The sequence below is a fragment of the Prunus persica genome, chromosome G1, assembly GCF_000346465.2.
Source record: "Prunus persica cultivar Lovell chromosome G1, Prunus_persica_NCBIv2, whole genome shotgun sequence".
NCBI lineage: Eukaryota > Viridiplantae > Streptophyta > Magnoliopsida > Rosales > Rosaceae > Prunus > Prunus persica.
This window is the reverse complement of record NC_034009.1, coordinates 46718367-46733172: the sequence shown is the minus strand read 5'-3', so window position 1 is coordinate 46733172 and position 14806 is coordinate 46718367. Positions and strand designations below refer to the sequence as shown.

At 35.8% G+C, this 14806-nt stretch overlaps 2 protein-coding genes across 4 annotated transcripts; one reads left to right on the top strand and one right to left on the bottom strand.

Annotated features, from left to right (window-relative positions):
- LOC18788517 (serine/threonine-protein kinase SRK2A) lies at window positions 390-4941 on the top strand. Its single transcript, XM_007222204.2, has 9 exons — window positions 390-1084; window positions 1374-1448; window positions 1548-1649; window positions 1841-1894; window positions 1985-2077; window positions 2161-2253; window positions 3266-3370; window positions 3464-3562; window positions 4186-4941. The coding sequence occupies exons 1-9, from the start codon at window positions 965-967 to the stop codon at window positions 4495-4497; spliced, it is 1053 nt and encodes a 350-aa protein (XP_007222266.1). The 5' UTR covers window positions 390-964; the 3' UTR covers window positions 4498-4941.
- On the bottom strand, window positions 6142-14242 carry LOC18788773 (thiamine biosynthetic bifunctional enzyme TH1, chloroplastic). 3 transcript variants are annotated; one of them, XM_007222842.2, is made up of 10 exons: window positions 14134-14242; window positions 13138-13425; window positions 12935-13009; window positions 11994-12069; window positions 11829-11904; window positions 10453-10587; window positions 9013-9077; window positions 8787-8914; window positions 7748-8004; window positions 6142-7065 (listed from the first exon to the last, which is right to left on the bottom strand). In XM_007222842.2, exons 1-10 carry the CDS (start codon window positions 14188-14190, stop codon window positions 6534-6536), a joined length of 1689 nt encoding a protein of 562 aa, XP_007222904.1. In that variant the 5' UTR covers window positions 14191-14242; the 3' UTR covers window positions 6142-6533. The 3 variants fall into 3 exon arrangements, with proteins under 3 accessions (XP_007222904.1, XP_020409899.1, XP_020409898.1); XM_020554310.1 differs by lacking the exon at window positions 14134-14242 and adding an exon at window positions 13611-13759; XM_020554309.1 differs by lacking the exon at window positions 14134-14242 and having other exon boundaries at window positions 13138-13601.

Here is a 14806-nt window from a genome sequence, read left to right as displayed (position 1 = left end):
AAATAAGAATGCATCTTTAAATAACTAATGTGGCGAATAAGAGGCTCTGTAGAGAGAATAAAATAAATTAATAAGGTGAAAGAGGATCACTGTATAGGTACTCAGATAACTCGTATATAATAAGAAAAAAAAAAACAGAATTTTTTTGTTTTCGTTCTAATGGTTTTGTTTGGATGTGAACAAGCCTCCAAATCCAATAGAGAGATGAGGTGACAAGAAGTCCTCATCTACTATTCCCCGTATTTTGAAAGAGGCACTAATGTCCCCACAACACTCATGTACCATGTAGGCATACATAGTTACATACCATATTTGTTGTTTTTGGATCTGAGGCATGCATAATTTTTTTTTTTTGGGGGTCTTTTTTGGGGGGTCTTAGACATGCATAAACTTCCCTTTCTAAGGGAAAACAAAAAAGGAGAAAAAAAGGAAAGAAAAATAGCTACAATTAAGAAGATTCTCTGTCCTCTTATAAATTAAGAAAAACAGAAAAGAAAAAAGAAAGCACCACCAGTGTTTTGTTTTAAGAGCTTTCTGATTCTTTGCTTTCCCTTGAAAACTCTTCATCTTGGATCCCTCACTTAGCTGAGCTCAAGCCCCAAATCAAATCTCTCTCTACAAATAGAAAAATATTTCTTTCAATCTTCACCACATGCAGCCCAACTCCTAATTAATTCTCAAATCAAATCCAGCAAGGGATCCCATAATCCCCTTCCTTTACAATCCTTCTCTCTCTCCCTCTCCCTTCCTCCCTCCCTCCCTCTTTAGAACTCTGATCTTGATTTTAGGCTTTTGGGTTTTTCCAATTCGATTTAATTGCTCTGTTTGTGTGTTCTCTGAGCTTGGAGATCCATGTATTGAAAGCTCAAATCTTTCAAGCTTCCGAGGGGTGTAGCTCAATCGGAGTTTCTATACAGGACCTCAAGAGCAAAATTAGAAAAAAAATAATAATAAAACGTAGAAAATGGAAAAGTACGAGCTTGTGAAGGATATTGGATCTGGGAATTTTGGGGTGGCGAGGCTGATGAGGAACAAAGAAACCAAAGAGCTCGTCGCCATGAAATACATCGACCGTGGTCACAAGGTCCTTACCTTTCCTTCCATTTTATTTTCATTCATACATCCTTTTTCTTTTTTCATCTTTTCATTCATTTATGGATTTTTTGCATGGATGGTGAATTTTTTTAAATAATAAACCTTATATAGGAAGACCCACCAGTTAAATTCTGGAGTTGGTACTTGGGAAAGCTAGAACCTTTCCATTTCATTGTATGAAATCATAAGAACCCATATTTTTATTGTTCTCACTGGGTTGTACGTATGTGTATGTGTGTATATTATGATTAAATTTATATTTTATTGTTTGCTTGCAGATTGATGAGAATGTGGCAAGAGAAATCATAAACCACAGGTCGCTTCGCCATCCAAACATCATTCGGTTCAGGGAGGTGTGTTTTTTTTAATTTTATGTTCTGCTTCATTGTGAAGGATGAGAAAAGAAAATTTAATCAGTTTCAGTGGCCTGATATGATGTTTTGGAATTTCAGGTAGTTTTGACTCCTACACATCTCGCTATTGTGATGGAGTACGCTGCAGGTGGAGAACTTTTTGAGCGAATTTGCAATGCAGGACGGTTCAGTGAGGATGAGGTTTGATCACCGTTCTTGCGATGATTGTGTACTGATAAGATGTTGGAAATTATGAAGACAATAATAGCTTATACTTTCAGTATACCAATCTTTATGATTTCAAAGTCCTCCACTCTGAGTGAATTCCGATTTGGCTAATTGGTTAAGTTTCTAAGTAACAAAGTCAGCTTATGTTGTTGTTGATTTTGCAGGCTAGATATTTTTTCCAGCAGCTTATCTCGGGAGTTAGCTACTGTCATTCTCTGGTAAATAAAATGAGTTGTGAGTGTTCCTGATCTCCAGTTGATTGTTTCCTTTACCTGTTATTCTTATTTGTCCCTTGTCTGGTCCTGCAGCAAATATGCCACCGAGATTTGAAGCTGGAGAATACCTTGCTGGATGGCAGCCCGGCTCCACGCCTGAAAATTTGTGATTTCGGTTATTCTAAGGTTTAATTCTACAATGAACATACTGTCGGATGTTTCAAGGTAGATGTAAAAGTTCTATACTCTGATGAGCTTTATTTGTGTAGTCATCATTGCTGCATTCAAGGCCTAAATCGACTGTGGGTACTCCAGCATATATTGCTCCTGAGGTTCTTTCTCGAAGAGAGTATGATGGCAAGGTAGCTTAAGTAATTTTTGCACTGTCGTCATTTTCACTTCTTCTGTGATAATTGATGTACTACAGTTTTAACGATTTTGTTAAGGGCCAGTTGATTAGAGTTTATTGCAGTAAGTGGAAATTTCCAATTGCATCTTAATCTTTCTTTATGTTATTTCTTGCTGTGCCAAGGAGGTGGTTTAAGATGATGGTTTAGATAAGTTGAAACTTGGAAGAGTAAATTAGAAGTCATCAGGTATTTGCATTTACCAGTCTTCAGTTTAAGAGATATCCAATATATCACCTTCAAACTTGTTCAAGGATTTATATAAGCAAAGCAGTTAATATTGATGCACTTTTTTCATGTCTGTACCATATTAATCCTCTTATTCTAAGTCTCTCGTGTACGTACACTCATCTGTTTTACAACCATTGTCACACCATCAATTTCTCAATTTGAATCATACCTCTTCAAGACTTTATTCTTGTTGGCCTATGATCTCCACTGTGAATACTTAGGATGCCCCTTTGTGCTTATTCATCTTCCCTTTTTCTCTTCTGCAAGTCATATTTTTGTTTGTGGTCTAATTTTATCCGTGAACCACATTAATTACTAGGTTGGTAGAAAGAATCTATGATGTGCAATATTGACGCTGCCATTAGAAATTTAATTTACAATTTGCAACAATGTAACCTACCCGTATGAAATCATTCTTCTGATATTCTTAAATGTGAGTTCTTCATTTTGTACTCCCTTCTTTTTATCTTAAAAATAGTATTAGTTTATTTTTTCTTTCTATGACCATTCTATATCTCATACGATCATTTATTGTGCTCAATTATTTACTTCCATGATAGTAATGCTCACTTACATGACAGGAATTTAGGCAGTTAAACCGTTCTCCTGCCTGGGAAGAGCAGGAAATGAAATGATGTTTTAGACTCTTGTTAATTAAGTTTTTTGTGCCCAGAATTCGAATAGTAATTATACAGGATTTACTTCTATCGTCTGATTTAGGTTTATGTTTATCCAGCTGGCAGATGTATGGTCATGTGGGGTGACCCTATATGTTATGCTGGTGGGAGCATATCCTTTTGAAGACCAAGAAGATCCAAAGAATTTCAGGAAAACCATTAATGTAATTTTACCTTGTATTCAACCTCTCTCAAAGTTGAATAATTCACCTTTTTCTTATTTTTAACCGTATTTCCTTTTCATTCTTATAATGCAGCGAATAATGGCCGTTCAGTACAAGATTCCTGACTATGTTCACATATCTCAAGATTGTAGGCATCTGCTCTCTCGCATCTTTGTTGCAAATCCAGCAAGGGTATGTATTATACTATGTTTCTGCTTACGCAATAAATTTATCACTTAAACAAACAGAAAAACTTTAGGCTTCTGAACTTTGTAGAAGAACAGATTATGTGCTTAGACTGGGTGTATAATGGAAACTTTGAGGTTTTAAGTAGATTCTTTCGCAAAGAAAAAGTTTAAAGTCCCATTTTCTTAGATTGCTTTGGCATAAATGTACATATCGCTTACAAACTTTGCCTTGCTAGGCTTTGGAATAATTACTTGCCTATAATGTTAACTCAGTTAATTGATCTTTGGAAGGATTGGGGTGTGCATATAATGCATTGAATAATGTGCCAAGAAAGGCTCATCCTGGACTTCTCTCCTGTCTAGGTTTGCTTTCCTGAAGGTCCCCTTAAAATGAAGAGAAATGAATATAAAGTAGGGAAATATCACTTCTGTGTAAGATGAAAGTCCATGGAGGAACGGGAGAGACCCTAAATAGGCCATGACTTCATTTTATGCTAGTGTTGGGCGTTATTTAGCCCAAGTCTTATGAGTTTGAAGTTTGTTCTTATCAGTTAACATTTGTTTATTTATTTTTTCTGTTTAATGCTCTTTCATCGTGTCCTAAACTGGCTTCAATTCTTGTTTCAGAGGATCACCATTAAAGAAATCAAGAACCATCCATGGTTTTTGAAGAACTTGCCTAGAGAGCTTACGGAAGCAGCTCAAACCATCTACTACAGAAAAGAAAACCCAACCTTTTCCCTCCAAAGTATCGAAGACATCATGAAGATAGTGGAAGAAGCCAAAATTCCTCCTCCAGTTTCCCGATCGATTGGAAGCTTTGGGTGGGGAGAAGAAGATGGTGATACAAAGGAAGAGGTAGAAGGCGAGGAGGAGGAAGACGAGTATGAAAAGACAGTCAAAGAAATACATGCAAGTGGTGAAGTACGTGTTAGCTGAGGACCGATTTCTTCCTCAAAATCAGAGAACCGAAGAAGTTTGGTTTCTCAGTATCTGCGTAGTTGAGAATGTTGTCGTGCTTGTATAAACAGTCAGTTCTTTTCGTAGGCGATGGTGTTTCAATAAACAAACTTTTGTAAATTATAGTGTGGCGCTGAGGAGCATTAGTTTGTCCTGAGACTGTGACCTTGGATGTATCACTACTAGAATTTGTAGTTAAAGGTTGTGGAATTGAGTTGTTTGTCTTTGTTTTCCAGTTTAGGGGAGGGCGGGAGGTTTGGAGGGGAAAAGGTGTAAAAGGTTTGTTTTTATTGTTTCATCAGAGAACAAGAGATTCTCTTTAAGGAGACTTTACCCCCTAATGGGGTATGGTATGTATGGAGGTTTGTTCAGTTAGAACATAATAACATTTTGTTATATATTTTGGTTTACCCTATATCTTAATTACTACTTTGCTTCTTCACTTTTTATGGTCTGTCTGGTAGTGCAATGCTTTTATTTTTCTTCCTTCTGCAGGTTTAATTCTTGATGGAATAAGCAATTCCAATTTAATTTCATTTAGTAGATGCTTCTGTTCTGTGGAGAAGTCTATTGATATTTTTTTTTTCACAAGCAGGGGAATGAGACATAGGAACTCGGGAAGTAAATGTTCTTAACCACTTGAGTTACAAGTCTCTTACTCTGATTTATTATTTATTGGGTTGATCTAATATCTGGCATAATTTTGCTTGGGATGAGTCAATGGCATCTACTATTAATATTTGACTGAGAAACTTGTAATTTCATTGTTCCTTTCTTTCCAGTGATGTTACAAATCACAGAGAGAAATTGAACAGCTGACATTTTTGTTGTCTTTGCCATAAGCTTTTTTTGTTTTAATGGATCAAAGAAAACTTGCAAAGAGGATGCCCTAGAGATTTCATTACTGCCACGCTAACATAACCAAGGATGTGAAAAATTATGTTCTATATTTGCTAAGAAATTCGACCCAAAAAAAAAATTATTTGCTAAGAAATCTGCAACTATGTTAGCTTCTCGAAAAATATGGTGTAAATCTAAATCATAATGCTCAAAGGTGAAAAACAGGACACCGACATCCTTAACCTGTCTTTGTCATAACTTTTCATGGCCCTCACGTGTCATGTTGTCTGCACCATTGCTTCCCAGGAATCAACTGAGAGTGGACATTATTCTCTTGGCTGATTGTGGCCATCTTTATCCTTGAGAACATAGTTCTATACATTTGTTTTTATGCGAGCAATATTGAGAAATGGGAGAATCAAACTTAAGACCTCGGATGTACAATAATTGCTCTTAACCACTTGAGTTATAAGCCGCCTCCTAGTTATATACATTTTAACCATAAAAATGAACAAATTTAACAATTCGAGGTTTCCAAACTTCCAGTATACATATAATTTCTTCCTCCCAAATGAGATTTGAATTTCTCCTGCAATATTTTTAGCACTAAACTTGTTCTAAACTTCCACAGTATCCATATGATTTCTTGGCTGAAGCTGTTTTGAAGTTGAGTGCTCTCTTCCTCCTTAAAAGGAGTCCACGTCAGGATAAAGTTTGACTTATGGAGTAAAAACAAAGATGAAATTATGGTAGATCTAATCTAAATTTAAAAATACAGTTAAGTTGAGGGCTCAAGAAAGAAAGGGAACTTTTTATATTCTTCAAATCTACTCAAATCTGCACCCAAGAAAAATACAATAATTGTTGTCAACCAACTCAAGTCAGAAGCGAAGCACATGGCGAGCTGTCATCAATTAATTAAGAGCAGTATATCACATTGCATCATTACAGAACGACCTTGTGTAAATATTACAAAAGGCAAACGTCCATACTGAGCAAGCAAACGCCCATGCTGAGTAAGCAAAATATATAAAATTTAGGTGCAGAGAACTCAAAAAATAGTGAGCATGGGTTGCCTTCTGTAACCACTGACAAGAAAAGTGCCGCAATCTCTAAAGCCATTATGATACTCAAACTTCAGAGAAATTTGCGACAAAGCCTTATCCGGGTATGTTTCACTTCACTGCTGCTGTCGCCTCTGTTAGCACTGCATGCAACTTCCTAGTTTCTGTCAACACACATTCGCTATCAAATATAGCAGATACAACTGCAACACCTTTCAGATTCGGTACACCAATTTCCATCACCGGACGTGCATTTGAAACTTTGATCCCGCCAATTGCAACCACAGGTAACTTAGAAGCCAAACAAACAGTTTTCAGACCGTCCAAGCCAACAGTGAGATTGTTTGCCTTTGTATTAGTTGGATATACACCGCCACAACCAATGTAATCAGCGCCAGCAATCCATGCTTGCTCTGCTTGCTCTGGTGTCTTGCAAGAGACACCAATTATCTTTTCAGGTCCAAGGAGAGCACGTGCAGTATGTGCTGGCATGTCAGACTGGCCAATATGCACACCGTCAGCATCACAAGCAAGTGCAACATCAATACGATCATTTATTAGTAATGGAACTCCATGGGCACGGCAAATTTGGAGACATGACTTGGCTGCTTCTACAAAATCCCGTGTTTCAATATCCTTTTCTCTGCAAAGCAAGTCAAAATCACCAAATGCAAAACTAAAAGCCACAAAATTTTTATGTCTCATAATCATAGTTTTGGAAATGAACCCAAACAAAGACTCATTGAGAAGGGTACATTTCAATTTAGGCCATGAAACTTGAAGAGTAGGTGACCTAATTGAGTTAGAATGAATCCGAAAAAAATATTTTGAAAAGAATATACAAAAATAACAGGCATGAGAGGAACTGGATAACAGTTGATCACAGTTCCAAGTAGGCAATCCCAATGTGAAACAATAAACATATGATGCATATAGATTATATCTTTATAAAAAATACATACAAAGTAATTAAGTTGTCAAGTTTTTTAATTAGACATTTCTTGATAAAAGCTGAACCAGCGTCTGACTCTACAAAAGAACTACAAGGGTAGTAATATGTTTATCAGCTTCCAGAAATATAGAGGGCCCTGGGAGTTTAATTCATTATCTTTAATCTTAGAGCAACTTGAAATAAAAAGCATAATTAGCACTCCACACGAGAAAGGCAATGATCACTTCAAATACATGAAAAATCAACATCATCTTTCTCTAGGATTAGTTATAGATGTACCAACACGTACAAATGGAAGCACCAATCACTAGCATGTAAGTCATCAGAGAGATATAAAGTCTACGGTGTATAAAAATTCTGATGAGTAACCAACCTCAGTTGGACAATGGTGGCGCCTCCTTGTACAGCAGCTTTAACAGCATCTGAGATAGAATGGCCCCACCTTCTATTCATACCTGAATCTGTAACAGCATACAAGAATAGGTCGCTAGGATTGAATCTGACTTGTCTACCAGAATTGTGAGCGTTACTCTTAAGCTTCATGAGGTGATCGAAGGGGCCCTGGGGACCATTTCCAATGAAAATCTCTTTGCTGTAATCCAAGGCAGTCTCAACAAAGCATTTAGCTACCTACCAAAATTAAGATAAAAAAGATAATAGATTCTGGCGTTCTAACTGTTTTTGTATGTGTGTGCGTGAGAGAGACAGCATTAAGAACATGGCATTTTTGTTTTTTAATAAGAAACACAAGAACATGATATGAGATCATGGGAAACATAAATTGCAACTCAACTAGCATCAAAACTTCAGGCAATATCCTAAAGACCAACACGAAAAGAAGGCCTTGTGGAATGAAAGAGGAAGGGAGAGGGAAGAGAGATGGGACTCATAATTTGTAACTGACTAGCTTGAGCGATCAAGAAAATCCTCAAGGTCTGACAAGGTATAATCTTCAGTCGAGTGAATTATGGTACTAGAGTAGACAGTATGCCTTATTAGTCAATAGTCATTATCCTCTACTCTGTACAACCGTACACAGCAAAAGTGGAATTCAAACTTCTATCAAGTCTTTGAACAAATTTTTCCAAGTACTTGGAATCAGGCAAACTCATCTCAAGCAATGCAACTCTAAATAAAAAAACAAGTCAACAATAGTTTTATCAATGCTATATATATATTTTTTAAATGCCATACAACAGGAAGGCACTGCTTTTGGGTCTCAAAAAGCCACACCTGGGTTTCAATCCAACAGAAAGGGGAACCAATTTTCACCTCTACTAACATGCTAACCCCTTAATTATCTTCTGTTATTCTTGAGTATGACTATTTTGGGAATATGTACTACAAAGAAAGAAAAATAGTTTGTCGCAGACTCTCCCTGCATCCCTTAAAGTAAGGCACATATGTAGTACCTTAACAGCCTCAAGCATTGAAGCACCTTTAGCCAGCTCAGCTGCAATACATGATGCCAAAGTGCAACCAGTACCATGTGTATTACGAGTTTTTATGCGTGACGAACGCAGCTCATATAAGTGCTCACCTGCAATGATCATTCTAAGTATTGAGTATTCCATTTTCACTCATACATCAAGTAAATGGAAGCAATAGTATTATCATTTCTGAAGTTTAAAAGCTTACCATCAAAGAAGATATCAACAGCATCCAATGAATCCGGCAGGTCTCCACCTTTGACAAGAACATTTCTGACAAGTAAAGAAGCAATTTGTTTTAACAAACTACTGTTTCAACACAAAGCAGCTTAATGTTTATTTCAAATTTTTCCTACAATCAAACTGCATTAATTCTGTCCTAATGAAGCTACGCTAAGTAAAATAAGCCAAAAGAAAACAATGTAACTACACAATTCAATTCACAATAAAATAAATGTTCATAAACCCCATAATGGTAACTTGCTATAGATATGCCAACATTATCTTGCTGTAACCCTTCCTAAACCTAAATGAGAGAGCATATGACATTGGGCTTCCTACCCCATTAACAGTCACTGTCTCCTCACTTTGTTCCCCCTACTGGAAAGACTAATTTCAATACTCTGATAAAAATTTACTGATTTAGTTAAGAAAAGATTTTAGAATAAGGTGACCAATGGGTTTACCTCAGTGGTGAGGTCCCTCCCCCTTCCCCCTCTTGGTCACCCGTTCAAATCCCAGGAAAAGTGCCCCCCCTCCCCAATGCAGTGTATCGCTAATTCTATAAATAAAAAAAGATTTTATAATAAGGTTGTTTTAATAAATCTCTGTGGGTACAATGTCGTTCTTACATGTCTACTTCAATAGATTCATTTGCTTATGAGTTCAATTTGATTTAGATTAATCTATTATTTAGGTTTGTTTAAATTCATATCACCACTGTTAAAAAAGCACAAGCCAGAAAACACAGTTTATGCCCTGGACAACTTGTAAAATATCATTGTCTATGATATTCCCCATCAAACAGATAATTGTGAACAAGATAACAGTAAAACAGTACCCCCACAAGATTCAAGAATGAGGTCAAGGGGATTAAAGATGACTAAACTGTAGAGCCATTGAACTAACCCAACCAAGAAGCATACCTAAAATATATACCCAGAAATCCAAACAAAACACAAATGACCACGATCATTAAATACAAATGTATGAATACAATATCAAGGAAACTCCCTTTTACAATAGTGTCACGCACTGGAAATAGTGAAATCCTATACCATGACCCTTACCGTTTTAGTCCATTATCTAGGTGAAATGACATACAATTGCCCTATACCTAGTAAAGCATTTAGTAATCGAAGAAATTTGTTTGTGAGAAGAAACAAGAGCCATTCACCTTGGTGTATACATTATGCAACAGTAGAGAGTTACCAGGAAGTGGAGTGCCTTCTCTATAATTCCAATAGTACTCACAATGCATTAAAAATTTACTACTAATGAAACATTTTACTTAACTTAAAATATGTCCAAAAACTGACTGAAGTTGACAGGACTATGATAACTGAAACAGATACAAAAAACAAGAGTTTTACAAATCATCAGATTAAAAGTGAGAGCTGAAGATGTCAAGCATGTTCCAATAACTAACCGTGCGCCCTTATCATGTAACAATTTTGCAGCAGAACGCATGTCAGAAACTGTTTTTATTTTCACGCCATCAAGTAAAGCAGACGCCTCTTTTAAATTTGGAGTTATGATGTTGGCCATAGGAAGAAGCTCCTCTCTGCAAGCAGGAACCCGAAAATAAAAATTATTAAAAAGTACACTGTTCCATAAGGGGACTTTCTCTCTAGTTTAAGGAAAAAGAATCCAGTGACGGCAGCAAATTGGCCAAGAAATAAAAACATGGCAAAACGGTGAAGGAGCAGTTTAAGCACATAAGAACTATGCAAATATTTATGCTTATTAACAGTGCACAGGTGAAGGAAAGAAATTTCCAAGAGACTGGTAGACAACTGAATAGGATATTATACTGAATGCTTGTTCGGATGAGTTAATGTTAATAATTGAGCTGTTATCGCAGAGTCTTATAAAAAAGCTGCTGTTGTGACCATAACTGAGCAAACTATCAAACAAATTGCTGTGGGTAGCAGCTACATACGAAAAACAACATTGCAGAATAGGTTTTTTTTTTTTTTTTTTTCAAATGTCCATATGTAAAATTTTATCTTTCCCCTAATCATTTGATATATTATTTATTTTGTCAGAGTTCAGCGAAATAAAAAATTATTTTTTGCATTTACTATTTAATACATTAATTGCATTTTTTTTAGTAATTGAATATCTGGATTCTACATTTGCATTGTGTTTGTGAACTAATCATAATAATAACCCAATCAAAATTTATATAGCAAATGAATGTAGACATTGTTTCTAGAAGCAATGAGAAACTAACATTTGTGTAAAACTAAGAAAATGCTTTGTTGATTAAACTTTAAAGAGGAAAAAACTAGTGGTATGCATGTGGATTAGCTTGGTTGTTTGATATGTTCTCATATCACGGCAAAGATCCTTTAACTTACTTGTGCAAAGCCATAAAATATTTATGAGCCTAATCTCTTAGTAGAAACAGGATCATATCATTGTTACTTACAAATAAGAAAGACAAAAAATTATCCATAAAAACAAAAATGACCAAAAGGTTTATGGGTGAAAGAAACCAACTGTATGATGATGGACAACCAAAGCTTAGCTAGCTCAAGTGCTCAATGTGTAATAAACAAAACATACTGTCCATTCCAACTACTTAACATGCTCTCTGCATTTCAGAAAAAGTTGCCCTGTCAAGCTTATGCAAAATATTAGTTGCACAGCCCACCTATACTCTTATTTTTTCAGACAAATAAAAGATGGTTACAACCTAGTACTCTGCCACATAGGCCCCATGAGGTTTGCATAAAGCAAGAACAACCACATGACAGGACTATGAATTTACTCAATGTTATGCACAAAAGATTGTCATACCTGAACCCAGCAAGAACAGAAGGACCAGCCAATACATCTCCGCTTGTAGACACCATAACAGGATCAACCACTAAAGCTGCCTTCAATGATTACACCAATTCATTTAAAATGCTAATTAAGCAACAATAGAAAAAGACATGTTCAATTTTTAAAAGAACAACATACCTCGAACAGGATACTCCCTAAGATGTTGATGAAGAATCTTGACTATACCAATAGAAGGTAACATACCAGTTTTCACCTAGGGATGGCATATCAGGAGCATGTCAAAACCATTTTAGTAGCAATACAATTTCTTGATATAAACAAGTTTGCAAAAGAGCCATGTCTCAAGTACAGAGCTAGTGAAAGCTCAAAAAAGTTTAATAGAGCTTTCAAAAGAGTATTTTAATTAAATTTGCCAAGTACAGACAATTAGTCTTCCTACAACATCGGCAATCCATTAAGTAAAAGTAATGTACGAAACCGCAATTTAATTCATGAAAAGTTCTAATCAATTCACCCAAAACATATTGACGCTATGAATATGACCAAACCTTCAAATGTTATTCGACAAAGAAAATATCAACAACATTTGATGAAATATATTGCACTCATTAACACAAAACTCCAAAATTAACAACATATGCTTCTTTCCATCAAACATGTACTTATTAAGCTTTGCTTTTCCCACCAGAATTAAAATGCTTTTTAATGTAATTTCATTTTTTGGATGTCTCCATTTACTACATTAACAAGCACAGACACATCCACATACATCTCAACCAGCTGGCCACATACATCTTTGTTCTCAGGCCGCTTCTCTTTCATACCAAAACAAGTGAATAGAGAAAGATGACATGGAAGCTCAAACCCCTATGCTTGACGTGAATCTTTTGACAGGTAAATATGCATCGAGTTACAAGTACAAAATGTATGTCAAATCAACTTTGAAAACAAAGAAGTAATAAGTGCCGTTTATAAGGTTCTATTAGCTACCTCTGACATATAGATTTTTCACTAACTATATAACTAATCTACAACCTGTTATTAATCATTGAATTAAAATTAATAAGTCAACAAGCTCTTGATGATGATCGATATTATGTCATTCAACTTTGACTTACCACATCAACATGCATATCAGATAGCACAGACTTCATCTGCTCTGCAACAAAATCCTCAGGCACAACGTTTACACCCTAGCAATTAAAGAGAACAAAGGAAAATTAACAAACGTCAGTGGAATTGTTATCTTTTCTATCTTCTTCTATGCTTTCTCAGAAACCAAATGGAGCATAAGTCATGGAAAACAGCATCAAATAGCAACCTGAACCCCAGCAGTGTTCTGTGCAGTAACAGCAGTTATGACAGTAGAGCAGTACACTCCACGAGCAGCACAAGCCTTAAGGTCCGCTTGGATTCCAGCGCCAGCACCCGAATCAGAGCCAGCAACAGTCAGTACATGTGGAATGTTAATTGTAGACTGATTACTTGTCGTTGGACTTCCATTTCCCTGCATCTCCATGAAAATTCCTGTGTGCTTGTTTCTATTGATTCTCGAATTCACCAACAATAAGATCAAACCCTTCGATTGCCTGAATCCTTGCGGCACAGACTGGTAATGATTTAACGATAAAGAGATTATGAAGAAGTTAGAGTGCAACTCAGGAATGGAAACCATAGCAGCATCGATAGTAGTATATGTGTGATAAAAGACTCAGAATGTGAAAAGATTATTAGCCTTTGTTTGGTTTCTGAGAAAATGAAAGAAAACTGAGAGTGAATGAAATGCTTTCGTACCACACACAGAGCAATGTTCAAACTAAAACCCTCGCCCCACATTTCTTGCAAGTGATTTGACCTGACTTATTTTAGGTCTTAAATAATTAAAATTTCAAATTGGGTTACAGGATATTCCTTCATTTTCTCAAGCATCCATGACCGATTTTACTCAACTCAGAATCCTAATTGGATAAAATTCTTCCAATAAAAAAATAATCCGAGGGATACTTTAAATAAAAATAATTAATTAAAAAAACACATCAAATTAAACAACAAATATATATATATATATATATAAAACTTTTGAGTCAAGATTTGACTTTTCGGTCACTTTCCAACGTTTTCTGGCCAAGAATTTTGAATATAAAAGTATTGAACATAGTAAACGAGCTGAAGGGGAAAGCTTAGAAAAAGAAGCATTTGGGTTTTTGATGGGGAGAAGGATTTTGACATTGATTTCTTCTGATTTTTTGAATATCACTGGTTTTCTTCTCTCGGCAATCAAACAGTAAAATAGAAAAGTGCGGCGGTGAGAGCTTACCTTGTACAAGGAATGGAAGGAGAGAGAGGTGGAGAGAAATTGAGCGTCGTATGCCATAAAATTATAATTTTGTGAATGAATTGGGTTCTCTATAAGAAAGAACGTACCTACACGTGTATAATATCCTTTAAAAAAGCAAAAAATTCCAGTACAGCCGAGCGGCTATACTTTTTTTTTAAATTTAAAAAATAGAGTCTAGCCGACCGGCTATACTATTTATAAAAAAAAAAAGAGAACGCGCACAGCGAATAGGTGCCACATGTCAAAAAGGATATAGCCGGGCGGCTATACTATTTATAATCTATTTAAAAAGATCCGCTATCGCCCAGGAGCCACGTGTTAAAATCGTACAGCCGAACGGCTATACTATTTTTTAAGAAAAAATAAAAAACCGATTATAGCTGAACGGCTATACTATTTTTTAAAAACAATTAAAAACCTGGGTATAGCCGTTCGGCTATACTGCTTTTTAGAAAATTAAAAAAACAAAAAACCGAGTATAGCCGCGCGGCTGTACTATTTAAAAAAATAAAATAAAGAAAGACCGAGCGGCTATGCTAACAGAATTGAATATCCCACTATATTAAAACCAAAAAAACAGTAAAGCCGGTCGGCTATACTTTTTTTTATAAAGCCTGTAAAAAAAATAAAAAGATGACACACCCGGCGATTA